Source organism: Anarhichas minor, unplaced genomic scaffold, assembly GCF_050575085.1.
Source record: "Anarhichas minor isolate MPS153535 unplaced genomic scaffold, ASM5057508v1 ptg000074l, whole genome shotgun sequence".
Classification (NCBI taxonomy): Eukaryota; Metazoa; Chordata; class Actinopteri; order Perciformes; family Anarhichadidae; genus Anarhichas; species Anarhichas minor.
Window position 1 is genome coordinate 10,803,284 of NW_027466520.1, and position 27,587 is coordinate 10,830,870.

The 27,587-nt window shown below is 42.0% G+C and overlaps 1 protein-coding gene across 2 annotated transcripts in view; it reads right to left on the reverse strand.

Annotated features, from left to right (window-relative positions):
- Nucleotides 1–1,454: 1,454 nt before the first annotated feature.
- ctnnd2a (catenin (cadherin-associated protein), delta 2a) overlaps nt 1,455–27,587 on the reverse strand; it is a 191,463-nt gene continuing 165,330 nt past the window's right edge. Inside the window, exons 19-24 of one of the 2 annotated variants that reach the window (XM_076080665.1) lie at nt 18,990–19,242; nt 16,911–16,995; nt 8,448–8,574; nt 4,421–4,552; nt 3,781–3,857; nt 1,455–2,908 (exon numbers count right to left, since the gene is read on the reverse strand). In XM_076080665.1, the coding sequence (XP_075936780.1) occupies nt 2,489–2,908; nt 3,781–3,857; nt 4,421–4,552; nt 8,448–8,574; nt 16,911–16,995; nt 18,990–19,242 (1,094 nt within the window). In that variant the 3' untranslated portion in view covers nt 1,455–2,488. Of the gene's footprint in view, nt 2,966–3,780; nt 3,858–4,420; nt 4,553–8,447; nt 8,575–16,910; nt 16,996–18,989; nt 19,243–27,587 lie in introns of both variants that reach the window. The other variant, XM_076080664.1, reaches the window with a different exon arrangement.

Consider the following 27,587-nt stretch of genomic DNA (forward strand, 5'->3'; position numbering starts at 1 on the left):
AAAAAATAGACTGAAAGAGCGAGCACAAAGGTGAATTAATCTGACACACATCAAAGTGTGTCAGATTAACCCGCACCACATGATTCACTTTTCCTTGTGAGAAAAACACTCTGTATACAATGTACATGTGAAGAAAACATCAGCTGCTAATTAAGGAAAGAACTGGACATCTCTGTCTAAAACAGCAGTGGAGACCATTGTGTTTGATTGCAAAGAGTCTTTTTTTATTTTTCCTCGTGTTCAAGTACGGTACGGTCCTCTCTCAGCAGGGTCATCTAAGAAGCATGGACACACAATAAACACACAACTCGCACCAGAGCCTGAGCATCTTCAGGTGGGATTTCTCTTTTGTCTCGATTGGGGGGGGGGGGGGGGGGGGGGGGGGGGGAGAGTGGGGCCCGATCAGCAGCTTCCATCTTTAGGTCAAGTGAACAAGAGTCCTGTTGTACACCACATAATCATTTTTTATCTGCGAACATTTGTTGCATTTAGTGACACTGACATCTGCACATAAAAATTATATATATATATATTTATATTTATATTCATATATTCATAGATTTGTCATTCTATATCAACAATTCATTCTAGTGATTTTTACCTTTTGATGTTGTAAAACTGGACAAACTGTCGGTAGGAATGCCTTGTTTGGACATTGATTTACACAGGAACGCACACGCACATACACGCAACAGAGGCACACGCACACACTACTACACACATGCATGCATAGATACCGCTCGCTCAAGTTTTTACGTGTACGCACACGGGCCACACATTCGGTCACATACATGCACACGTACACAAACGCACGCACACACGTGTCCCAACACACGCACACCCACACATGCTCAGCCAACACAGAGAGGCAGGTCTGTACATCTATGGGAGGAAGATGTTACCCACGATCCCCAGCAATAAGTACGGCTTTACCTGATCAAAACACAAGAAAATAAAAGTTACGAACAGCAGAGGGAGTCACCCATCCATCGTCTGTAAACCTCGACAGAATGTCCCTTTAAAGTCCTTTAGGACTGGTCCATGGGGTGTCAAAGTTTGGCACTATGTCATGTCTCTCTCTCCCTCTATCGCTACTGTACAATAGACACGGTGGCTCTTGTCAGACGGACCAGTTTTTATGCACAAGTGATTATGAGAAACCACGGAAAGTTGACACGGTCAAACATATGAGCTCCCTAAAAGGAAAAGACAACCCTTTCCCAGAGACAGAGAGTGTGCTTTAAACATACACATGTTTTCTTTCGGCAGTGAAAAAGCACTTTTGTTGACAGGGACTCGGGAGCGATACTGCTCTGCCAATCTGATGCTCTGGCAGCCTTGAACTGCTGCTCCTGCCGTTTGAGCATGTCCACGATGAAATTTATTTGACGACGGAGGGAGAAAAAACACAAACACTGCAGGGTTTCCTCTCCGGCTTGGGAAAAGGGCAAAAGAAAGGTGTCCACTGACATCCATCATGGCCATGTCTGTCTTTTCTGCTTCTTGTGTTTTTTTTTCACGTATTTCACGTATTTTTGTTGCTTTTGTTGTTTCAGTCAGTAGTCAGTCATGGAAAAAAACAAATTCACATTTTCACAAGTGGCCCCATCAAAAACATGTGTAATATACACACTTTACCACTTTTGAACTGTACACAAAATAAAAATGCTTTTGTGAAAGTGAAAATTTAGAAAAGTACAAATAAAAAAAGCTGTGAAAGAATGATGACAAAAAAGAAGTCTATTGAAGATGACATTCCTTGAAAACAAATTCAGAAGCCAACGTAGACGGCAAGGCCATTGCAACAAAAAAACAGGAAGAGGGGGGGATAGGGATAAAGCAGTGCTACGTTTGTCACACATCCACTCCTTGCCTTGTGCCTGGTGTGATATCATTTTTTTCTGTGCTTTTATTCCTCCTGACCTCCTCAAGAAACCCTCATGCCATCTTTGTCTCTCCTCTCTGCCTTTAACAAAAGGTCAGGCCACTTCCTGCTCTTACAGAGTAAGAGCTCACCCTCATCCGCTCCCCATTATTTCGTGATCCCATCTCTCTCCTCTTCTCTAGATCTCTGCATACTCTCTCCACGTCATTTTCTATCTTCCTATATTCTCCTGCCCACTTCTCTCTCACCCTTTTAAACACACTTCTTCATATCTACTCCCCCCCGTATCCACTCAAGGGTGCAATGGAGCTGGAGAAATAAAGCTGTCTGAAAAAAAAAAAAAAAAAGCCCGGAAAATGTCTGCATGCACATGCACAGTGTCTCTTTGTCACTCGACCTGACTTGATTTCTTAACCCAATCTAGCTCTGCCTTCCCCCTTAATTTAGAGAACACACATTTCCTGCCACTGTCTATAAGATTTCAACATGACACTTACTGTCATCTTGTGTTAAATCTGCTGTTAATCGCTTGCAAAAATAATCCCTTTCACACACGCACACACAGACTCTCTCTGCTCCCCCCTCCCCATCGTCATAGTCTAACTAAACCCAGGAGTCAGGCGAGGCCGGGTAGTGGCTGGTCTCGTAGTTCAGTTCACTGTACGGCCGAGAGGCCGAGTAGAAGTCTACGTAGTTGCCGGTGGATTTGAGGCCCAGATGCATGCGCAGGTCCTCCCTCGGGTCTCGGGGCGGTCCGGTGGAGCTTGGAGGCTGCTGGGGTTGGGCCTGAGGCTGGGCCTGCGCCTGGACCTGAGGCTGTGGCTGGGATGGAGGTGGTGGAGGTCCCTGGTCCTCGAAGTAGACCTCACTGAAGCTCCGACTCTGGCTGTGAGGTGGAGGCTGCGGCGGCTGAGGCTGGGGGAAGGAAGGAGGGGGAGGGTAGGGGTCGTAGTCCTTTAACACGGCTGCTGACGGGCTGTCCTGCTGGGGCTGGGGGGGCATGACGCAGGGCTGGGCCGGAGCCTGGTGGGGGAGCAGTGGAAGTGGGGTAAAAGTGGTAGGTGCAGCAAGCAAGAATGAAGAGTCATCAGGAAGGGAGATAAAGGTGGAGAGATGGAGAGGAGAGTGGCAGGTAGAGAGCTCATGGGGGAGAAGTTTTGAAAAGGCGGGTAGTACAGTTAAAAAGGCTCGGATAGGAATCAGTTGGGAAGGGACTCATGCTGTGAATTCTCTATTACATGCAGGTACTGAAGGAGGCAATTCAGCTTGAACACTGTAACTCTCACAGGCTAGTTGTGTATGTGTGTGTGTCTGCGTGTATAAAAATGAAGTCATACTTGTAAAAACCCTTTTCTCAGACACCCATTTTGGTTATTTAGTATAGTTTAACTGCCAAGTGAGTGTCTTTCCCGACAAGGGAACGATATTTAACTATTTAACTATTTAACTATGTACAAAATACATATATCAATACATCAAATGAAATCGTATCTTCCTAGTCAAAGGCTATGCTACTTTCTGTTACCCCTCCCTCTTCCCCAGCAGAGTCATTATTAGAGGCAAATAATTAGCGCAATCAACCGAGCTAATAACTTTAATTGGCAGTCGGGTGTTGTTTTAGGTTGCAGTGGTTTGGCGCCGACTGAGCTGAGGGCGTGTCTCCGTAGCACACTCTGCCAGTGCGTCTCTTATCACAGTCAGACACCTTCTGTGTGCATTTGTGTGTGTGCCTCTTCCATCCTGCTGCTATCTCTCCTAATAACCACCTTGTCGTGACAGCATATGTCAATTTATGAGACCCCTGACGACGGGCACGCACTGCTAAAACCTGCTGTGCTGGTGTGTTCATATAAACGTGTTAGTGCGTAGTACATTTATAGACTCCTATTGCTCACCTGGTTTTGCTTGATGTCATCACTGGCGGTCAGGTAAGAGTTTCGGAACAATGTAGATGTTCCACAGGATACTTGAACTGGATAGAAAGGAAGATAGAAATAAAAAAGAAAGACAACACCTTTTGTGAAAGGTAACTAGCTCCACTACTACTGCTCATAATAATAATAATTCACAGACCAACAAAATAGTGGGAAACTGCACAATTAGGCTTAGTCAAAAATCTGCTAATCAGAGCCCAAATCTTCCTACAGTTTGTCTAAAAGTCTGGCAATTAGTCTGTCCCTAGTGCCCTCAAGAGAACATTGTGAGAGAAAAACAAAAGAACAGAGCATGGAAGAATAGAAAAGAGACCAGTAGATAGAAGGAGAAGCAATGGAAGGAAGAGAGGAAGAAAAAGAAACAAAGAGTGAGTGGAGAGAGCAGTGCAGAAAGATACTGAAAAGAAGGACTGGCAAAGATAGAGAAGAATCTCATAAGTGTGCGAGTAAGAGAAGAAAAAGTAGTGTGGGGTCAAAAAAAAGACAGATAAGGGGAGAAAGCAAGAGGTGAAATAGAGAATTAAAATGGACGAGAAAGAAAGATAAAGAGGGGGATGAAATAAAATAATTTAATTCTTCTGTGTCTCTCCATCACACGCACCTGCCATGCCGTCTTTCCGGGATGTGTGCTCTCCTTTGTTGCTATGGAAACCAGCGTTGGTTGCCGTGGAATCATAGTCCATCTTGCGTTCCTTCAGACTCATCATCTCTCTGGGGGAGGCTGGAGCGCTCGCTACACACACACACACACACACACACACACACACACACACACAAAATAATGAGCAATAAACCCTGAACAGCATGTACCTTCACACACTGCGTGCTTATGTGTGTTTGTGTGTCTCAGTCTTTCAAGGTGCACAGTCATTATTCATCATTTAGCTTGTCAGCATAAAGGGTCACCTCCAGCATGTTAAAGGACTCCTGGGAATTCACACACACACACACACACACACACACACACACACACACACACACACACACACACACACACACACACACACACACACACCAGTTTTTGGACACATTATTCGAATATCATTTTCTCAATTCTGACAATGTATTCCTTTTTTTTGGACGACATCATACAATCACACAAACAGGTTGACTTGAACAATGTTATGACTGGCAACGTAACCCCAACTCTTGCATGGAAGCAGGCCATTGTGATGCCGTAAATTCTATGCCAGGTTAAAAATAACCCTGATGGTGTTCAGATTCCAAAGTTTCAAGTTCTTTAATTGACATCATTTTAAGTATGAAAGAAGAGTACAGTTTACAGTAGTGGTCCCAATCATTTTTTGTCAGACTCGTCAGACTCATCCCGATCAAACAAGCTCAACACGTCATCAACACCAACCATCATGTCCCCAATGAGCTCTTTTGAATAGAAACTAGTTGTTATTTAACTCTATTAACTATAAAAGCAATCTTTTTTTCACACAAAACATGGTGATTGTGGAATTGTTGATGTTTACGCTTTAGTCGTTTTTGATTCCTCCGCTTGTTTGCTGACTAGTTTTGATCCGATCTCAATCTCAGCAGGCAGAGTTATGACTGATGCCAGGTGTGTAGTTGGCCAATGCAATCATATTTGTGTGTGTGCTTTTACCAACTGTACTGTTACCTTTACAGCACAGCTGAGCTTGATGGCTGATTTCTCCTCAAAGGCCATCCTATTGGAGTTTCAAATCTATTTCCTTTAAACCTTGTACTTTTTCTATGTCTGTCACTTTCTCAAGCCTTCAGCCCAGATCTATTTTACACACATGACTGCATCACCAGACGCATGCCTGTGTGTACCCATACATGCACAGACGAGGGCAGACCCAGCACACATACTGTAGATACAATGGTTTTTTCTCTTCTTTCACACCCCCACCCCCCCACACACACACACGCGCACACACACACACACACACACATACACAGGCAGCACGTCACAATGTAATCCCCTTATAGCATACTTAAAGTGCTACTTAGTCCTTGTTATCTTGACATATTGAATTGCCACAATCCTGCCTACGTGCATCAGCTCCTAAACTGCCTGTAAACCCACCATACTTACAGTATATATATATATATATATATATATATATATATACAGTATACTGAGTATGAGTATATATATATATAAAGGCTTTTGTTGTGTTGGAATCTCACTTTATCTATTCAAATACTAAAGGACTTTTTTTAATCCAACTCTTCAACTCTTGACATTGACAGCAAGGTTGCATTCCGACCTCTTATCGGTTCCCTGGCTTTTTTGCGTCTTACCAATATCTTTTATCATGCACACACAGAAATGTCTACAAAGAAAGGTGCATATACGTGATTGTCGACTGGTTGTGGCGAATTAAATTACAAACATTTAGTAGAGCAAGATAAACAGAGGAAGACAGGAGCTACAGGCTACTATCATGTTTTGACACATTTGATGTTGAATATTTAGAATTTGTCACCACCGCAGCGAATTCCATTGAGGTGGATGCTCAAACCCGTCACAGGCACCCTCAGAGACACTGCCATCACTACTGGTTATGGTTACAGTGGGGACCTGGCTTGTAACTGCTGGATATAAGCAACTGAGAGCAACTCGTTCTATCAGCGCAAGACACAGCGGTACCCTGTGGGCCATGATGGATGCAAAGTTATGTCTCTCCCTTTGTCTCCCTCTGTCATCCTCGAAGCCTGCATCCATTTTTTTTTTTACTCTCTCCTCACACTAACTCTTTCACTCCTCTTCTCCCAGTGTGCCTGCACGCCATCATTACTCCTTCTGCTTTGATCCATCTCTAAGGGGCCGGATTGCAGTCTGGAGCGTATGCAGAGAGGAGATACAGATGCATGTGGGTGTGTGTGTATGTGGGAGAGTGCGTGTGTGTGCATTGAGGCGGCCTGTAAAGAGTGAGAGATCAGAGGGAGAGGTGAGAAGAAAGTCGGATTACTGCAGAGGAGGAGAAGAATGAAGCGGGTGAGCGAGAAGGGGCGGAAGACTGGAGAGGCAAAGGGGGAGACGAGGAGTGCAGAGGGGAGGAGCGGGAGAGAAAATGGGAGTAATTTCCGTTTCCCATTCCCCCCCTCCTCCCCACTACAGACATCCACAAATTTCTCTACGCACTATGATCTCAAAACTGCTTATTTTCAATGTCGCTGGCCAAAGTCAAATCCTCATCCTTCACTTCCTCCTCACTGCATTAACCATCCCTCAATCCCTAATTCTTCTTGCCTCCTTGCCTTTTCTCTTTATCTCCCTCTCTGTTTATCTCACCCCTCCCTCTTTCTGTCTCGCTCACACACACAAATACACAGTGTTTCCTCCCCCTCCCTCCCTCCGTGTGTCTCTCCCTCTTTTAGCTGGGTCCTTGAAGACCTCTCTAAGCCGAGAGGAAGGAAAAGTACTTTTCTGCCTCATCAGCTTGCTAAGCCCAGTGTGGAGAAAGCACAGCTAAAGGCTCTTCAACTACTGATGCTAACAGCTAATGCTAATGCACCCTTACCTAAGCATGAAGGCCAATGGGCTCAAGCTAAAGGCTAATGATAATCATAGTTTACAGCATGAAAGCCTGTGGTTGGTGAGCACTGACGCTAACAGCCACTTAGCCCTGATGTAAAGACTGATGGACTGGTAAATGTTGATGCTACTGGCTAATGTCTAAATTATAGCTCATTAGAATCCATGTGTGACCTGTACCTTCTGGTTGTACTCATGTCCCAAATACATGTGCACATATGTACGGTTAGTTGTATCATCGCACTTTTTGCTGGACTAAATGAATTCCCTAAGAAGGGGCTAAGATGAGAACAAGAATCTATAAATGAACCAAATCTAGAACAAAATAAAACCTTAAACCTTAAATTGATTTTGAATACCGGGTGTGACAAATCAAACTCTGTCCTGCTTTGGCAATCATCCTACCACTTACAGGAACAGTTCGACATTTTGGGAAATACACTAATATGCGTTCTCACCGAGAGTTCGGTGAAAACGATCTCTCTTTTCATTTCAGTAAGTGGAATATGAATCTAATATGAATAATACAAACTAAATTTATAATATCAATTGATACATTTTAAATGAATTACTTCAGCTAATTGACTATTCTAGCTTATACACACAGAGTGGTATCAATAACTTGTATTGATTTTACACCTTATACATCTATCAAATATGCTGACATTAAAATTGAAAAAAAAGAAACATTTAATAATAAAAAAATCACCAAATCTCTTGAATCTTATCAATAGCAATGACACGACCTTAAAAACCCTAAAGCAGGCAGCTGATTGGCTGTAGGCACATGCCATGGAAACTGCCTTTGACTACTTTTCTGTTTGAGTAGAAAGAGCTCTGGTCTCATTTCCTCCTGATGTTTGTGGTGATGCCAGTCCAATAGGTCTCTGCCCTTTTTAACCAACCTTTGCACCTGAACTTCTCAAGACATTAGCCTAAATTTAGACCGTTTTTTAATCTTAACTCAAAATCTCAATTTGCAAAACCATCCTTAGTTGGAAGTCATTAAACTGAAACTGGTTGTTAAAAGAGGCAAGGTACAAGAAGGGAATCAGACACGCACACTAACACATACATAATCTCTGTATTGTAAGTGTCATATGTTCCTCACCAGAGCGGTTATTTGGGGACGTCCTAACAGGGGAGACGGAGGGAGTTCGTGAGGAGGAGTAGGGCCTCTGTCGGTCTCTCTCTATCGTTGAGGCAGAGCCCACAAAGTGATACTGGGAGTAACCATCCTGCAAAGAGAACACACAAAAACAAAGTTTAACTAACTGCACAAACTCAAAATCCAATATTCAATACATTTTTGCTGTAACACATACCGACCATTATACAGAGATGTGTACAAAAGGGGTCCACAGAAGCATATGCATTTTAAATATTTCAAACAAACACTTTTGCAACATCTGTATTGTTATGAGAGCGATGGCATGTTGTATATGGCAAGAACAAGTGTATTTTTTTAATTACTTTTACTGAATCAGTCATCCCAAACCCTATAGGTAAGATAAAGATTCACTCCGGACACTTTAGGAATATAAATATTTCTTTAAACTATTCATGTAGAATCATTCATTAATCCTCTACGTTGGAGCACTCTGTTTAACTGATTTGTAACTTCCAATGGACACATAAGAAAGACAAACTTTTTAAAACAATCTCACGGACAAGAGTACAGTAGAAAGTAGCAATACAACAACCGCTAATACACAGATTCAGCATTGATGAAGCATGAAAAATGTATTCTGGACATTAAAGGACACTGGCAAACACCCACACATGCACACACAAACGTCCGCACAGCACAAATCAACACACTGAGCATAGTGAAAATCCCACTGTCCTTGTAGAAAAAATGAATATACAACTAAAAACTGCACAAGCGTAATTACTGCCAAACCAATCAGTATTAGTTTAGCAGTGATTGGAGCAAAGCCCTTTTCATAAAAATGGATTATGAAAGTCAACAATCACAGAGCTGGAACCAAATTCAATTTAGCATTAACATAATTGGGTACCTCAGAAAGCAAAGCAACAAGCGTGTGATAAAAGCTAACGCAGCCATGTTCCATCATAGGTTTACTGCCAGAGGGCCTCGGCTCAGGAGTGGGAAAAACTGGTTGGAGCTGAAGCACTTCGGTACAGTTAGACTGGAGAGGAGGAGACGGAGGGGAGGAGAACGAGACGACTGAGAGATGGAGGAGATGAGGCAGAGAGAGGGGGAGGAGGGACAGACAGGGTGGAAGCTGAGGGAGACAAACGATGACAGGAAGTAATGAGAGCAAGGAGGAGGAGGAGGGAGAGTAATGACGGGAGAGTAAAGATAGCAAGAGGAGGAGAGAGGTAACGAGAAGGAGAGGCACAGATGGAGAGACAGTCAGCCAGGGACAGAGAGAGAGAGAGAGAGAGAGAGAGAGAGAAGTAGGCTGGACTGAGCACAGTCCCATTTCCTACCCTGACTCCTATTTCCTGGCACAGCACTGAGGACTAATAGAAAGCTGGATCCTCTGACACACAGTGGTTCAAAGGTAGCTCCCTCCCTCCTTTCCCCCTCATCTATTTATCCACCACTCCTTCCGTCTTCTCACTCACCTTGTCAAACTGTCATGCTTCTCAAATGAACACAGTTACTGAATATTGAATGACGAATGTATTTTGCAGAAATACATTCTGCAAAAGAAGAAAGAAGACATGACACATGTGGAGAGTGACAAGCTACAAACAAAACCCCTAAGACCGTGACAGCGACTAGTTTATTTTGCATAATTTTACACCATATCCACGATGCAATGCTTGTTCAGTGTAAGTGTACTGTGGAACCTAACATTGTCAGCTAACAATATGCCCCCACCCCCTATATCATGATCCCCATCAGCTCCATCACCTGCTCTTTCTGATTCTCACCTATTTGCCTTGTCTTAACGGCTTTTCCTTCTCTTTCCACCCACCTCCTCTTTCTCTCTCGCACTCCTTTCAGCCCCTACTTTAAAAATGAGGGAGGAAAAAAAAAAAAAGGTTGCTAGGCAACCATTTTGCCTGTTGCTCTCACCATCACTGGATGGTTAGTTGAAGGTCGCGGGACTGCGAGGTAAAAAGCGATTACTGCCCCAACAAATGAGTGTGTGTGTGTGTGAGTGAGTCTGGCGGCGCTCATGCCAGACAGCAATTATGCCAAACATTGTAAAAGGTTACCCCGTGATGAGTGGTGGCTCCCCTCTGGGCCTCGTCCACCACTGGACATTGTCATTTTTTACATTCCCTCAAATCCGTTTCTCTCTCTCTCACTCATTTCACACACATTTTCAGATTTACAGTAGCGAGCCATTCACTCACACAGGATCCATTTATCCTCGCCGGAATAATGTGCCTCTGACCTTTGCATTCTATATTTTGGTTGCTTGTGGTTCTGCGGATTAAGGAATTGCCCTTTATTCCACCGTTGCATTTGCTGTAAATGGCCAAGGATACTGTGAGACAGGTTATCTCTACACACCCCATCTCTTCTCACTCTCTCTCTCTCTCTCTCTCTCTCTCTCTCTCTCTCTCTCTTACTGTCTAATACAGGTGAACATCAGAGGGAAACCAGGCTGAACACAGAAGCAGCTTCAGAGGCCTGAGGTTGGTTTGATGTCTACTGAAGTTTTTCAAACGCTCATCTTCTTGTCGCTGACTTTTCCTGTTTACGCCTTGTGGCAGCGGGAGGATGGATTCATTTTAGCTGCCTCATAGACGAAGAGCATCTCATCATTTCATTCTTGCAACACGTCTTTGAAAGCAGCGCGTGTTTGAGCGATTGCCAGAAATGCTAAAATATATGTGGATTAATAATAGGAGGCTGGGACTCAAATTGGAGAACCACATTTTAATGTAAAACTAAACCAAATATTGGAAAGAATATACATAAACCCAAGCATTTATAAATACTTAAAAGTATTTGTTATAATTTACTTGGAGCACGTTTTGAGTAATGTTGGTTTCATTACAATCAGGTACAGTTTTACTAGCTTTATCAGTAGCAAATTAGGTCGGTCTTTATTTTTTACATCTTTACATCCTGAGCATCTTGTGTGCAAGGATCCGGCGAAGGACTAGGTTGTGCAATCAGCGACCTCACACACAAATGTCTCACTCACATCACATCACACATATGGAATTACACATCCCAGGAACATAGTGTAAATCTGTCACACACGTGACAAACACAGCATCTCTCTGACCCTGAACCCCATCTGTCATACGTGTGTGTATCTGTTTTTGTAATTTGTGAGATGTAAGTGTGATGTATGTGTGTGATATGAGGATGATACGTGTGCCTGTGTGTGTGTGTGTGGGCGTGTGTGTGTGTGTGTGAGATAATTTATCAAGAAATTAGGCAAGGCAGCCTGAAAGAAATTACGCAGGTTTATGAACAGGTTTATGACAAAGTGTAAATGTGTGTATATACAGTATGCAATTCAGTGTTTAGCTAGTGTGCGAGAGAGAGAGAGAGAGAGAGAGAGAGAGAGAGAGAGAGAGAGAGAGAGCATATGTTTGTGTAAGTGAGACAGAGAATTTGGTCCTCCTGGTCCTATTAAGAATAGGTTTATTTACAAAGTGACCATGTTTCAAGTCCTTGTTTTCTCTAGAAATCCCCCGTTGAACAGTAATGCACATTTGTCGTTTACCTAAAAGATGACCTGTGGCTTCCCTCCCAGGAACTGTAGACGAAACACTACACGGACAGACACACACACACACACACACACAGAATGAGGACGCATCCTGTCAAATAATCCAAATAAACTTGGGTAAAAGTAGAGTTTTACTGCACCCGGGAGACTATTATAAATGATTTATCCTAAAGTCAGTGCTAGTGTTGCTACAAACAGATTTTGGCTTTGGTTTATTAATGACTGCTGCACCACTGATCTTTCAAGTCATCTCAGATGCTATTTTCATACCAAGTTACTGTTTATTTATGGGCCCTCAACTTCTCATTTCCGTGCGTTCAACAACTGCTGGGCAGCCCAGCCCCGTTCTGCGTAATTCTCTTTTCTTTCTCCCTCTCTCTCAGCCTGCTCCCATGGCACTGCTGTAGGAAGTGATTAACTCCTCTTACTGCAGACAAAAAACACATTTTCAAAGAAACACACACACACACACACACACACACACATTTGCAGACACAAACATGCATGTATGTTTCAAAATGCTCTCGTTACTTCAAAACTTCAAAGCAAACAATTATTTGCCAACAGAGCTCAAACGGACTCACTATTGACCCAACACTTTCTGCCGCTGTCCAAAACTACACACACAAACGACTCGAGCATGTTCATTTTTTAACTACAACAATTTCAAGAATTCATCTCACTTTCTTTCCTCACTTCTCTCTCTCCTTCTCCTCTTTCGCCGCTCTCTCTCTCTCTTTCTCCTCCTTTGCTTTGGCTCACAAACATTTTGCAGAGACATCCAACTCCACTCTCGTCTAAATTGTATGCTAATCCATGTTTGGATTGGAGACTAACAGGATTTTTGCTGCACCTAACACCCATGACCTAATACGTCATGCAGGGATACTAGCAGTAAAGTCACTCTGGACTTGGCTGATAAAGTCAAAGTGTGGATCCTCTAACGCAACAATTTCCACAGTTATAAAATTAGGCTGGATTGTCACTCAGCGGGCTGTGTTCACGCAAGTTAGGAAGTAAATAGTCAGGTATGGCGTGTATCAGCCTTTAAAAGTCATTTTTAGAGTGACTGTACATAGCATTATGCAGCAGTTTTGCTAACCAAACTGCTTAAAAAGTGTGTTCGAGAATTTAAATTGTCTGTGCTGCATTTAATAAAAGTTGTTCTCGATAACAACAACATTTCAACTGCAGCAAGATCTTGATCATTCAAAGAGTATAACTGAGGATATTACAACAGGAATACAGATGATATCTTGTTTCAATTTAAAACATTTTTTTGCTGTTGCGGAGTGGAAAAGTCTTGTCTTTCAATAATCTCCCCCCCCCCACCCCCCATTGAATTCATGTTTACATCATATCTGATCAAATGCGACAGATGCAAAACTCATTTTGTTGTTCTAAACTGTGCATTCATCAATCTTAAGCAAGTTGTTTATTCCTTTAATAACTCTCTTTATCAAAACATAGTCTGGTTAAAAAAAAGGCCTCTCGAGGCAAAGAGGGGGGGGGGATAAACAAATGAAGCAACCTTTGTCGGACCCGGCTGCCGTGTGAAGCCAATGTCCTTCATGTCTGATCACTGGAGTGTTATGCCATCCAGTCGAGTGTAATGCTATCCAGTGGCAATGATTAGAGAAGTGTGAAGCAGATGAGGCTCCAAGGGGCCACATGGGGATACTGTTCAGTGTAATACTGGGGAGGAGAGGATGACGAATGAAGAGAGCGACACAGTCGTCAGGATGAGGCGAGGACACGCTGATGCCGGGGGGGCAGCCTGTCCTGAAGTGACTGCTGCAACAGTCAGAAGTCTTGGACTTGGACAGGGAGCCCACGACAGGATGATCATGCAGCAAAGTCACTGGGATAGAATCTGGGTAGAATGTTGTTTGCTTGACTTGATAAAAAAGGTGGGAGTGTTTACTCATTTCTAATGCATCAAAACATCAAAAACAAAAAAAATCTTTATATTATTTTTTTCCTCAGAACGACAGCTCACTCTCGTTGTTTCAGGTTTGACAACATCTTTGAAAACTGAAGTGCAGGTACTTGAAATTCATGTAGGAAATCCATCACTATATCATCTGAGGAAGATAACACAAGATGAAATGACTTTTTGAAGTGAATCATGTTGTAGTTCTCAAACAATCTCTGTGTTCTGCTGAATGTCCTCCAACAAAGATTCCACGTTAAAAGCGGAATATGGGACAATACCGTAACCAGACTTCACCATAACACAATGGAATGCAACACTTCCACAAAACTAGGGCGTCAGAAGGTTCTCAACTACAAACTGTTCATTAGAAGTGTCACAGCGGTGTCATTTGTCGCAGGGCTGTGGCATTGTACAGCATGAGGTTACACAAGTGTATACAGTAAACTAGTGTTCACACAAACAACGCATCTCAGACTAATCAACAAATCAGCTTTGTTCTTTTATTTTCTCCCTACACAGAGATGAAAAACACACATTCAAAGCCAAGGACACCTCCTACATATCTCATTGAGACTCATTGATTACGCCGCTATGTTTTAGTGCTCCGAATGGCGGATAACCTTGGTGGCAGATATTCTCTCGACAACGCTCATCATTGACAAGTGAAAGGAACGGAACATCTGCCATTGCTTTCAATGAAGTTGCAGGAGTGTCCGGGTATTTGTCATTTGAAAAGAATCAAAAGAGGAGGAGGAATCTGGTTTCAACAGTGTTTGTGTAAGACGGAAAGAGTGTGAGGAAAGAGTGTGTCAGAGTTGGAGCAGCACACACACACACCACTCATTATTTCCTCACTTCTTGCTTGTTTGTGCCATTCTCCGTGAGCTCCAAGTTTGCTACTGCATTTTTCGAGTTACAGTATCCTGGTAGCCGGCAGCATTAACATTGTTTTCGTCTTCATGATGGGCTAAACAACCATTAGCCTCGATGTTAGCTTGTGTATGTGTGTTTGTGTGTTGAAAAAAATGACCCAACAGGCTACACAAAGTTATTGATCCACCTGCCTCTGTAAACACTGTTGCTCAGTTGTGATGGTGGCCGGCAGAACTCAATTATTTGTTTAGTTGGGAGTGGTTATGACAGACCTCAGGACCAAAGCGCGCACGCGCACGATAAGCATTTGTGAAGACACCTATGAAGTGGCATAAACCACACAGACTACATACAAATGTGACACTGAGGTTGTTTAAAGGGAGATCTACTTTGATCATCTAACTATGAAGCACCGCTCAGCCCATCTACTTCACACTTAATGGGTGTATTGTTGGGGACCCCATGGAGTGCTTTTTTTTCTAATTTGGTGCAATTTAGACACGTGATACGTTCAATATTAATACACTTTGAACAAACAAGCACACAGCTCTCTGCACAGCAGTGGAGGCGGAGCTTCAGGGCTCTGCACACTCACAACATGTCGTTCGCAGCGGGCAAACCGTGGAAGGCTCACTGACTGCAGTTCACTTTTGCTGCTGGATAATGGATATAGCCGGCTAGTGCTAATGCTACATGGATGCTGGATAACATTACAACCAAACTTTTTCTTCTTCCCTAGAGTCAACGAGCACCAGCACCACTCAGCCATTGAAACTCAATTTGTCTACGTTTTTGCCGTACTAATATATAACACTAATAACATTGCTGCCAGCAAAATAACTCTCTTGAGCCTGACCTCAGGGCCAAGTCCCTCGGCTGTGTTCGAGTTATTAAGTATGACTTGTTTGATATGATATGTTTGCAGCTCTCTGTATGAATTGTGTAAATGCATCTCACAGTAATAAAAATGATTCATCGTCATTTGTCTCCCAGTTGTATATTTTCTGAACATCAAATCAATACCATACACTAGAAAAACAGCTGACTGATTGTGGTAGCTTGTGGCAAGCATTAGGAATGTCTTTCTAAGTTGTCGATTGCAGGATGGAATTAGCTTAGCAGCCCCTTAAGACAGCATTGTTACACACTGAGTCTGGGACACAACAGCAAATCCTGACAAGTAGTCCTGACCAAGACACAATTTATCCAATGAGGTTTCAGTTGGGTATCCAAGAACATAGAGGTCGAGCCAAAATCTTCAGCAAAATGCAGCTCACCATTCAGATGTGAATAAACGATAACTTCATTTTGCTTCATTAAACACTCAACATCTGCTTCGGTGAAAGTGAAATGCCCTCATTGTTAAATAGCTCATCCTCAGATAGTTCAAGGCCAATATGCCATATATAGCAATAACCTGTTTGAATTATAAAGATGCTCTGTGAAAAACCTCATATGAATAGCAAGTGTGCTTGCCAGCCAATTTAACATCACACTCTGTTTTTTTTGCCGAAGCGTGTTGCCTTTCTTGCTCCTTGAAAACAAAGGTGTATTCATTTATAATTGATTCACATTACACATCAATGTCTCTATATCAAAGCCCTTTATCAGAGGATATCTGCAAAAGCACTAATTAATTAACGGACGATGTCAATTTTATGGCAGCATTATGCTTCTAGCAAGATGTCTGATACTGTGAAGATGGATTTAATTTCAGTCCTTTAGAATAATGTTTTAGGTGTAGAATGAGTTAATCCACAGCACACTGTATTGTGATGAATCCACTATGAAAAAAAGATGTATAGCATTGCCTATGTGGACGTCACATTAGCTCTCACCAACTTAAGGTCTCAATCCTTCAACTAGTAGCCATAGGTACGTACATGATATTGGTAAGTAGAAGATTAATGGTAACGTTACTGTATGTGTATGACAATAGGTAGCACGGTTAAAAGCCCATTAAAATAGTGCCTGCTATGCAAAAAGGATTTATTGTGCAATAACGCAGTAGAGAGTGACCGGAAATATAATAGGTAAACAGGACAGAAAGAGTTTAAGATGAATTGAGTACATGGTTGGTAAAACATCCTACCTTCTTGTAGAGGGAGCGCAGGTCTCTGTACTGCCACATACTGCTGAGGACCTGAGAGGCTGCCTTTACCACCTTTGCTGAGTGTCTGGAGAAAGTCAGAGAAAAGAGAGAGAGAGTTATTTCTCCTGGACCATATTCCTTTGGATAAGGCTGCTATATGTTATGCTCCCCCCTGTCTTTACCAGCTGCACAAGATGTGTGCAGGCCAGTGGCACTTATGATGCCTCTAAGAGTAAGAGGGCCATTGCTCATTTCAGCAGAGAGTGATTTTCTATGCGCAAAAACGGAGAGTTTCCAGATGAGTTTAAAATGACCCTCTCTGCCATGCTAATGGTCCCATCCCTGCCACTTAGCTGAAAAACGACTCTAGTAGGAGTCAGTTGAGAAGCCCTGTCCTTCTAACAGCTAAAGAGGGAAGCAGAAGGGATGCTCATTATCCATTTGTCCACCAAAGTTAACAAAAGTCCTCCGGAAAACAGCTTCACCCCGGGTTTCATTTTTCCCCAGTAAGAAGTACAGAGAGTATTTTTGAAGATTGAAATATGGCGCAATGGTATCAACAGGACGGTATTTTACCAGCATGCTAGAAACTCAATGCACTGGAATGTATCATAACATGCTAATCTCCACTGTTGCATGAAAAAAAAATATTCAAACACTAAGACAAGTCAATGATTTTGCAGTGCAAACAGATCTTAACAGTGACCTCACTACCTTAAACATCATCATCAAGTTGTGTAGTTGTTTGTATGATGGGGATACGTTTAGGGACTGACTGTTTCAAAAGGCATAGGTCATACGCCAATATCTACATTATTATAATTTTTTAATTCATTGTATTATTCAGCTCCTACTGTTTCAAATAAGTTGGTAAACAGTGGCTGTATATGGTGGTGCTATGATGGGCATTTTCCCAATCTCAAAGTGTGTAATTATGTGAATGTAGCATGGCACAGCTGATAAGGAGTATTTATCCTCAGTCGACCTACCCTGGGAAAATGAAGATGTGTGGGCCATTAGCAGCCAACTACACTCATTGTGAAATTTTCACTTGTGACGGTTTCTTCCAGCACCTCATCTCTCTCTGTAATGGTGCCCTTGAGCACCGCTCCCTAAATAGACTGAGACGTCTCTGCATAACAATAAATGAGCGGTTGACCTCTGTCTGACAACAACTCTGGTGTCATTGCAACCCCATGACCTGGTAGTTGCCATAGCAGCTAGCCGAAAACACCCTGCTTAGTGTCCCATGGTGACCGGAGTTATATTCCTGATGCGTCTTCCTTGTTCCTTGTTCCTTGTTCCTTGTTCCTTGTTCCTTGTTCTGCAGGCGTCTTTTTAAGCTACTACAGTTATTTAGGGCTGGTTGTCCTTGAGCACGGGGAAAAGCCACTGCAAGTCATTAGAGAGCTTTCTCATTTTGTCCTCTTGCTTATTCTACAAACTAATGTGGAAGTACAATGTGGCATTAAGTTCACATTTTCCTCTTTGCATTTGCTTCTGCATCAGACACCACTACTTCGGCTGTGAAGGTTACAGTGATTGTTCTCCACATTTCCTGAGCAGAAAATGATCCCTGCTGAAATCTGGAAGACCGGTAAGGACGTATAATCATTATGATCTAAAACACGTCACAGCAGCACAGGTGTATCTGTTCTGTGGTTATAAATACATCCGACATACTTTTTTCGGTAAACTGTTACATCATTATCCTCAGATTTTAATAGCATCCTTTGAGGGGTTTTTGCTGAACCCAATTTGGGACTCCTGCAAATGCATTTCAAGTGGTTGTTAAGTAGCAGGGATGGACTCTGTGTTTTGCTACTGTGGCTCAGTGGCATGCCAGTAACACTGTGTTGCGGGTTCTATTCTCACTGGGACACACAATGTAAAGAATATAGACACTCATTGTACTGTAAGGTATTTTGAGTAAAGTAATCTATCAAAACATGTTGTATTGTCTTCAGTGGAGAAAAATGTCTTGAAAAATGTTTTTCTCCAACATTAAAGCTATCGCACAAATCTGAAATAAAGATAACCCAATTTTGTGTTATGGCCTCAAAACGTTGGCCTACTCACTTGTCTCCTTTGCTGCGGGCAATGCCGATGAGTTTTTCGATGCCACCAGCATCACGCAGGGCTTTGGCGTTCTCCATGTTCTTGGTAATGACTTCGTGCAGTGCGCAGCAGATGGCAGTGACCGTATCGTCTGACATGGCCTTGCTGGGAGGGCCCGTGGTCCCGGAGGTCCCACTGCTGGTGGCGTTATTGTTGCTGCTGCTGCTGCTGCAGCCTGGTAACCGATGGATCAAATCTCTCATGGCATATTTACCTGGGACAAAAAAAACATCGGTCAAATGTTATTCTCTGCACATCCTCCCGTACTGTATATAGCCAATTTAAGCATCATGAAAAGTTGTTCTAAAAATTGCCCTCGGATATTTGTTTTGTGAACAGTAGAAGTTCCTTTTGAACCATGCATGCGTAGGGGCGAGGGTTAATATTTCCGATGATATTTCATATATCAATGCAAAGGGATTGTTTTTGACAAGTATTTACGTTGAGTGTGGTTATGGATGACGAATTTAAAGTAGACAAATTCATACAGCTACCTCAACAACATACTTGACGGATACTTCAAAACCTCGATGACATGTAAAGTAAAATTGTCCTTTTACTATTTTTTTTAAATCAAACGTCTCGTCAAGCTAGTGAGTGAGTTTGGATATCTCCACAAACCTTTAGTTTGAGGGGGCACATTGAAATCCACTGACACACACACACACACACACACTAATGCAGACATGCTGAGAATCCAATAAAAGGGAGCGACTCGTGGTCTTTTTCTAAAAGGCTGGCATATGAAGAGAATGAAAAAAAAGAAATTGACATTCAAAGAATGGTTCTTGTTGAGATCGAAGCAGCAAGAGAGTGGGGAGTAATTAAGAAGTGCAGGAGATGCTGGCAGATAGGAAGCTGGGCGGAGCAGATAAGCAATAACATTTGGATTGAAGGGGACTTTAAGACAAAGTGGTGTGAGTATGGATCTCAAAGAGGAGATGACGGAAGTTGAGGACAAAACCACCTACATGTAACCTGAACTCACCCAGACAGTAAGGTAGTCTAGACGAGACATGAATCAATATCATCTCAAAAATATAGATTGTTTTGGTGAAGATGAAGTTTGTTGGCATATATTTAGATTGACATATTTGTATGTTAAGACAAATCATTTTCACACATGTATATATTACACTTTGACTCGTCAAATAATAATCAGGTTCAATTGAGTGTTATTTCCCGCAGTGTTTCTGACTCAACTACTCCGACACTCCCACAAGAGAGAGTTTCCCGTGAGAGTGAGATCATGAAAATGATCAATAAAGGAGAGATCAGGGCAAATAGGTGATGAGTGGAAGAATGGAAGACAGGAGAGGAATTGAATAGATGAGAGGAAAGAGGAGATTGTGCTGACTGAGGTGATGTGTGGAGATTCATCAAACACGAGCGGCAGTCGAGGGGTAAGAAATGCCTTGACCGTCATAAATCCTGTCAATTACACTTGAATCATCTTGAACCCCCCTGGGACAAAACCCACAGGTCATGTTCGAGGTGAAGAACCATCAATTTGGATGCAGAGGTGATTGTTGAATTAATGAGCCAATAAAACCCACTCAATAGTACGGCTAGGACGAGCCCTCTTACCCTGATGCACATCAAGAAGGTGCACTTATATCAACAGAGCATCTCCACACAAATGAATCAGTCGGCCATCTATGAGGCATGTTGAAGCATGCCATTTAAAACGGTGTGAGTGCATGCCAGATTGTCCACACAAAACTGTCCACTGTGAGTCACCATCTCCTTTTGAATTTTACAAATGTTTTCAAAAGTCCTACACAGAAGTGCTGGTTCGGATAAAGTAGATACAAACCGGAAGTGCTTCACTGAGCGTTGAATCCATTGTCGTATCACCTTAAAGTGGACCATTACATTTATTACTCTTTGCAATGAACACAAAGGACGGAATCTGAGCATTCATCGCTTTTTCTCAAAAGGCAAACATGAGAAAATAGCTCAATATGGTGGAAAATAGTAAAAACTACAATTTTGCTCTGAGATAAAAGAATGTATGATTTTATACTGTGATGGCCGTGGGATCAAACATGCTGGTTTTAATGGGTCCCAATGGGGACATTTTGTGTGTATTTTGGCTACACCATTTATTACAGACTTATTATTGAATCCCAAAATTTGGGAAAAAAAACTCACAACCGTACTACATTTTTGACATATGCATTAACAGAAACAAAATGATCATTAAATGAAAAATCCCCAAAAGCCCCTAGTGAGGCACAAGGGTTAAATACCTGTAGGAGGCATTAATTAGTACTTGTTTAATTATGAGCCACAGAGCTCCATTAAAACACATTAGTGAGCCTCACTGTTGTTCCTGCATCATCATCATCATGTAGTTTATTTGGATCCAATCCCTCATACAAACCCTAACCAGACTCAAGAGCACCAAGTGTGGATTCGTCCACCGCTGAAAATAGTTCCCAACAAATGCTCTATTTCCTCCTGTGTTTGTTGATGAAAACTAAAGAGATCAGCTCTTTGGAAATTACTTAGACTTTAAAAAAAACTTGAAATCATACATATACATTTCGCTGTCGCAATCGGTGGATTTTCCAACTGCAACATAAAAAAGATGGCGTCTATGGTGTCCACTGGTAATGGTATCAGTTTTAATAACAGCCTCATTAACAGCTCTACAATCATCACATTGACACTATTGGATGGACTATTGGATGGATATTGGAAAAAAATACCTGTGAATCCAACGCTTGATTGCTCGTGACATGTAGCAGTGTTATCATGGAGACGGAAGTCTACAATTCTTTATTAACCCTTGTGCCCCACTTTGAACAAAACGTGCTCTGGTGTCGTTAGAGGACAAAACTATTATATATTAATATTATTTTCCACTTTCGCTGTGTTAAATCTTTCAACTAACATCAGTCCTGATCATCACTACCAAGTGTTTGTTTATTTTGGGGATTTCAACCCTTTAAATGCCAGCCTGATTACATAATGTGACTTTCTATTAAAAAAAACACAAAATTAATTTGTTTCCATTTGTTTGTGAGGGATTATCAGAGGCTTGGATATGTCAATGATTAGTAACATTGATTTTAGTGCATTGTTATTTTTCGCTCAGATTTATAAAAAACTCCGTCTTGGTACCTTTGAGGACAAATACGTCCTCTAGTTTAATAGCTTTAAAAATACAAGATATCAATATTATTTTCCACTTTGACCAAGTTAACCAACATCAGTCCTGATCATAACTACCAAATATTCATTCATTTTCAGAATAGTAACGCTTTAAACGCCAGGTTTTGAGATGGTGCGACTACTTCTTAAATGAAAAAACACATTCTGTATTATAAATGCTCTGCAGAAATTTCATTTTTTTATTCCTTCACAGTGAGTCAGTCAGTCATATGTCAGTGATAAGCAACAATATCTTTTGATGGATTATTCATTTTTTTGTGCAGTACTATAGCTGCTAATTTATAGTCCATTAAAAATCCCCATTATTGCTTTTTCTTTTTTTATTACTCCTATTACCGTTCAAAGTTTTGAGGCTTCTGATTATTAAAACCCTTCAAAGTTGTTATCTTCTAACAGTCTATTACCTTATTTTGATCAAGACATGAAGCAAAAATAGCTCAAAAGATCACTTTGAACAACAGCCATGAGAGACAAGCTGTCAGCTCATATGGTTATGGAATCACACACACAAAAAGACCCACACACACACACACACACACACACACACACACACACACACACACACACACACACACGTACAACATATACTGTACACTGTATACACAGTCAGATTCAACAACCCACTCCTGCATCGGTCTGCAAGCACACACACACACAAGCGCGCACACACACACACACACACACCCACACACACTGATGCTAACTCTTTCCATAAGGATAGAGTTGGTAGTTAATTGGCCAAGTGTTATCTCAGGCTGGCAGGCTGAACAGAGGTTAAGCGGTCATTGTCTTTTGGCTGTGAGGACAAAATGAAGCTGCATCCTAAGAGGGAGACTCATTATTTGACTGACTATTTTCCTGACTGATTCACTGGCTGATGACTGACTGATTAATTTACTTTCTTTCTTGATTTAATGATCGGACTAATTTCCGAGTGAGTGACTGGCTTATTTACCGACTGACTGCCAGAGAATTTACTGTGTGAATGATTGAGTGACTAACTGATAAAGTGTCTCATTTTTTAACTGACTGTAGGGAATTAAGTAATAATAAAACGTGGGTGAAGACTATACACAAACATGTTGAATCTGTTGGAGGCATCCTATTAGATGCGTTTGTAGTATTTTCTGCTTACAGGCAGATGCTCTGATAAACTGCTGTCAGCATTTCCCTGAAATATGCTTGCGTGTGTGTGGTGTGTGTGTCCACACAGGTGTGTGCATGCATATCCCTATCAGTCTCCGCAACGTCATCACATTCTTCCCACAGGGGGCAAGTGCTTAACAGAGAAGATGATATGGCAGGAGAGACAGGAAGCGAGGTTGAAGGAGGAGGGGGAAACAGCAGAGAAGTCAGCCATGTTTGAGAGACGGGAAAGAGGAAGAAGAGGAACAAAAGGAATGACTGAAGGACAGAGAAACCAAGTAAAGTAAGAGAAGAATTAGCCTGCAAACACATTAGCGTGTGCTGAGACGAATGCAATGTGAAACGCCTTCATAGCTGAAGAATGAAACGGCGAGGTCTTTGTTATTTCCAACCCTTTTAATAACACACCTTGTTAGAGGTAGACCGATAATTACTGAGTGCTAAGAAGCATGACTGAATGCCTCAGATACACACACGCACCTCACCTTGACAATACACACACATACAGCAATGTCTGCACCCCAACACATGTCTCGCGTGAACATACACATCGCTCATTATCTGGCTTCCTGGTTGGTTGTTTTTGTTTTTGGGGATATTTTTTTTGGTTAGTTTTGATGTGAGATGTTTTTGTAAAACACTTGAGAATTTTTTCTAATTTGAACCTCGCAATGTCATTTTTTTGTCTCTTGGGGTTTTAGAGTTTTATCATAGAAGGAATATTAATACTACATACAAAAATAAATAGCAAAGGCCAAACTTAAATATACTAAAGCAAAGCTGTGTGCAGACACCACACCAATACAATCTGGCCTCTTTCCTACATCTATGACACCAGAGCCTGCAAGTAGCGTATTGATAAATTATAGATTCATATAAACGAGAGGGAGTTGCAGCACTTTCCTAATGTCAATGCAAAATTTAACACATCTTAATTAAAAGCAAAATCTTTTGATGTTCTCATTACCCTGATGAAGACATTTTTATTTTTATTTTTATTTTTAATTACAACTAAATATACAATTTTTTTCTCTCAAGGCCACATTTAAGTTTTCGGTATTTAGTTGATGATTAATCTAAATTTGTGAGAAATGAGTACAGCTGAATAGAAAGTATAACCAATCAGCATACTGTAGTACATATACAACCAGAAGCCCAGCTACGTGTCAAAGCCGGAAACCTCATGGAAGAACTATTCCTGTCACCTCACGGTGATCATAGGTGACGCAGGAAGGAAAGGAATAAGCCGTGGAGCAAATTCAAATGTATTTTTTACGAGTAGGTAGCGACTCCTTCTACTCTAAAGTCCTACTGTGACACAGACAGCACCTCTACATGCTGGAGTGCAATCTCCCCTCATCTTCTTTCTCTGTCACTGAAATGTGAGCCACACCTGGAACATGTCCTCAAGGAGAGAAACAAGCCCTGCGCTGATCACTGCACAGTCTAATAAACCTGTATTACACAACTCCTCCAATATAGCCATCTTCACCTGGGAGGCAGAGATGGTAATGTATTCCTGGGCCGCATTCCCTCATGTGTCGCTAACTTCCGCTGAGCAGGCCATGCTTCATCAGGGCCATAATGGCTGATTTGATTTAAAGAGATCCAATTACCCTCAACAATCGAGTGATTTGATTGTTTACTGACGGAGAAGGGAGAGTGTTATCGAAGTAAAATTGGAGGTAATTGTCTCAGGGAGATGTGGGGAAAGATGAAAACGCCTTGATTGGTTGTGGCGTCCAACCGTCTGAGAATAAAGGTTATCAGTGACTGGGTTGATGTCCCCTCTGTGGGCTGCTGCATTCTAACTGGTTACAAAAGCTTCTGTCTCTATATATTCAGGTGAATACCATGTGTGAAAACTATCTTTGTCTTAACAGGTGAAGCAATTAAAACGCTGTTCCCACAATGTGTTGATTTGACATCAGCTAATATGAACTATATACTGTATAATAACGTGTCACAGCTGCCACATTGAAATATTCAGTGACAAAACGAGTGTTTCAGTGCCTTTGTGTTATCTGTGTGAGTTTCCTGGGGGTAATTTAATCAGTAGTACATCACATCATCAACAGGGGGCGCCAGATTCACAGCAACAGGGGTCTGGATTCCGTTCAGTGGGAATATTTCTTTATTGAAAACTTGAAAGTTATGGTCCTTGGATGTCAGCCTCAACAAGTGTTAAGACAATACACCTGAATTATAACAACACACAAACCCTGGAGATACTCTGAATCATCAGTGTTGTCATTAAGGGGAAGGGAGGGGCCTTTTATGGGCACCAATTTTACTTACTTCCCCCTTACTTAAATACAAATCATAAAATAATTAAAGTATTATAATGAGTTCTGAATCATGGGCTCATTTGGAGAGGAGCCACAAAGAAGTAGGAATATTACTAACATACACACACTCACACACACACACACACACACCAATTATCAAGATCCTCACATTCTCATAAAGCTAAAATAGATATAAATGACCCGCGAAGACAGTCTGGCTCCCACGCTGCAATGTGAGGTGTATTCCTTTTAGCTTATGAATAAATAAATATAGAAATTAATAAATAATGCAGAGGAGAGTACAAACAGATGAAGCGCAGCAGGTTTAAGCAGGCCAGAAATGGAGGTAAATTGGAAGCAGCATGTCGTCGCTTCCCTGTCATAAAATATTCTGCCGTCTTGTGTTTGGTGCTTTTCACACCAGTTATATCTCACCCTCTGTGTCCCTCTTTGATGTCTATGGGTGACAGGTTTACAGCGAGAGAGAGAGAGCGAGAGAGATTTTACTGTCATGGAGGAGAAGATGCCGGCTTGGGAATACGTAGATGCCTGTACATGAACCTCCGGTATTCATGCACACACTCACAGTGACGATGAATAGAGCATTCCCATTGTGGTGGCTCGATAAAGTTACACTGTACAGCTTCTCAATGATGACTAGTTGTAGTTAAAAAAAAACCTCATATATCTCATGACAGCCCTTTCTTTCCCGCTCTATTTCTCTTCATTGCTCTCTGTTTCTATTTCTCTGTCTGTCGTGCTCCCAGTCTGGCACAGTGGAGGACGGAGGATGCCACGAGAGAACAAAGTGTGCTGATGAAAGACATGCCAGACCCTCACACACAAGAGATTCGTTCTGAAGGCGACACAGACATTTCGTAAAATACCACTGCAACAGGGACCGAGAAGTGTGTCAACTTCGCGTGAGTCAGTGGGACTAGGCCACTCTGTCTTTCCGCCCGCTAGCTTCCCAAAGTTGATTAAGCTCAACACAGTGCAATCTGTTTACAGGGACTGCAAAATGTGTAAAAATTGGCGCGGGTGAGGAAAACAGAAAATGGACATTCTCTGGCGATCTGAAAATATTTGGTGTGGCCAGGAATCCACAAAGTAAGCACATAATTGTCATGCTCCCCCTGTTAGCGCAACCTTTAAATGTACCGTATTTTCCGCACTATAAAGCGCACCGGATTATAAGGCGCACCTTCAATGAATGGCCTATTTTAGAACTGTTTTTATATATAGGGCGCACCGGATTATAAGGCGCATAGAATAGAATAGCGTCGTAAGCGTGTCTCTTGAAAGGTGCCATTTTGGGGTCTTTATACACACACAAGTGGTGTTGGACTAGGAGTAAGCACAGTACCGGTGTTTACCGCGGTGCGGCTTTGTAGTTTACCAGTCGTACTGAAACATTTTGACAGAGCGCCGTGTACAACCAGTATGGATCAACCAATTAACCAATTGATCCATATATAAGGCGCTCCGGATTACAAGGCGCACTGTCGTTTTTTGAGAAAATGAAAGGCTTTTAAGTGCGCCTTATAGTGCGAAAAATACGGTACTAGAATGTGTTGGTGTTTGTGAGTGTGTATGTGTGTGAATAAAATGTTTCGATTAAAGGCTTGGAAGCCGTGAGTTTTCTGTGTATAAAAACAACTCATTTGGTCTTTGCAAAAATAAATGATGTACGTGATTATTTGTACTGCATTCGTACTTAGAGCCGTCCACTTGTGATGGGATCAACCCAACCCAGGTGTTAACAGGGGCCACACTCACGCAATACACACCCATTTGCAATCATGATGTCATCAATGCGAGACACAAAGAGCGAGAGACTGCGTGAGAGGGAAGGAGAGGCGGCATGAGCTCATGTCTGAAATGACACGGAGAGGAGACGGAGAGGGAGGGGTGGGTGTGGAATAAAGGGACGAGAGGTGGAGAA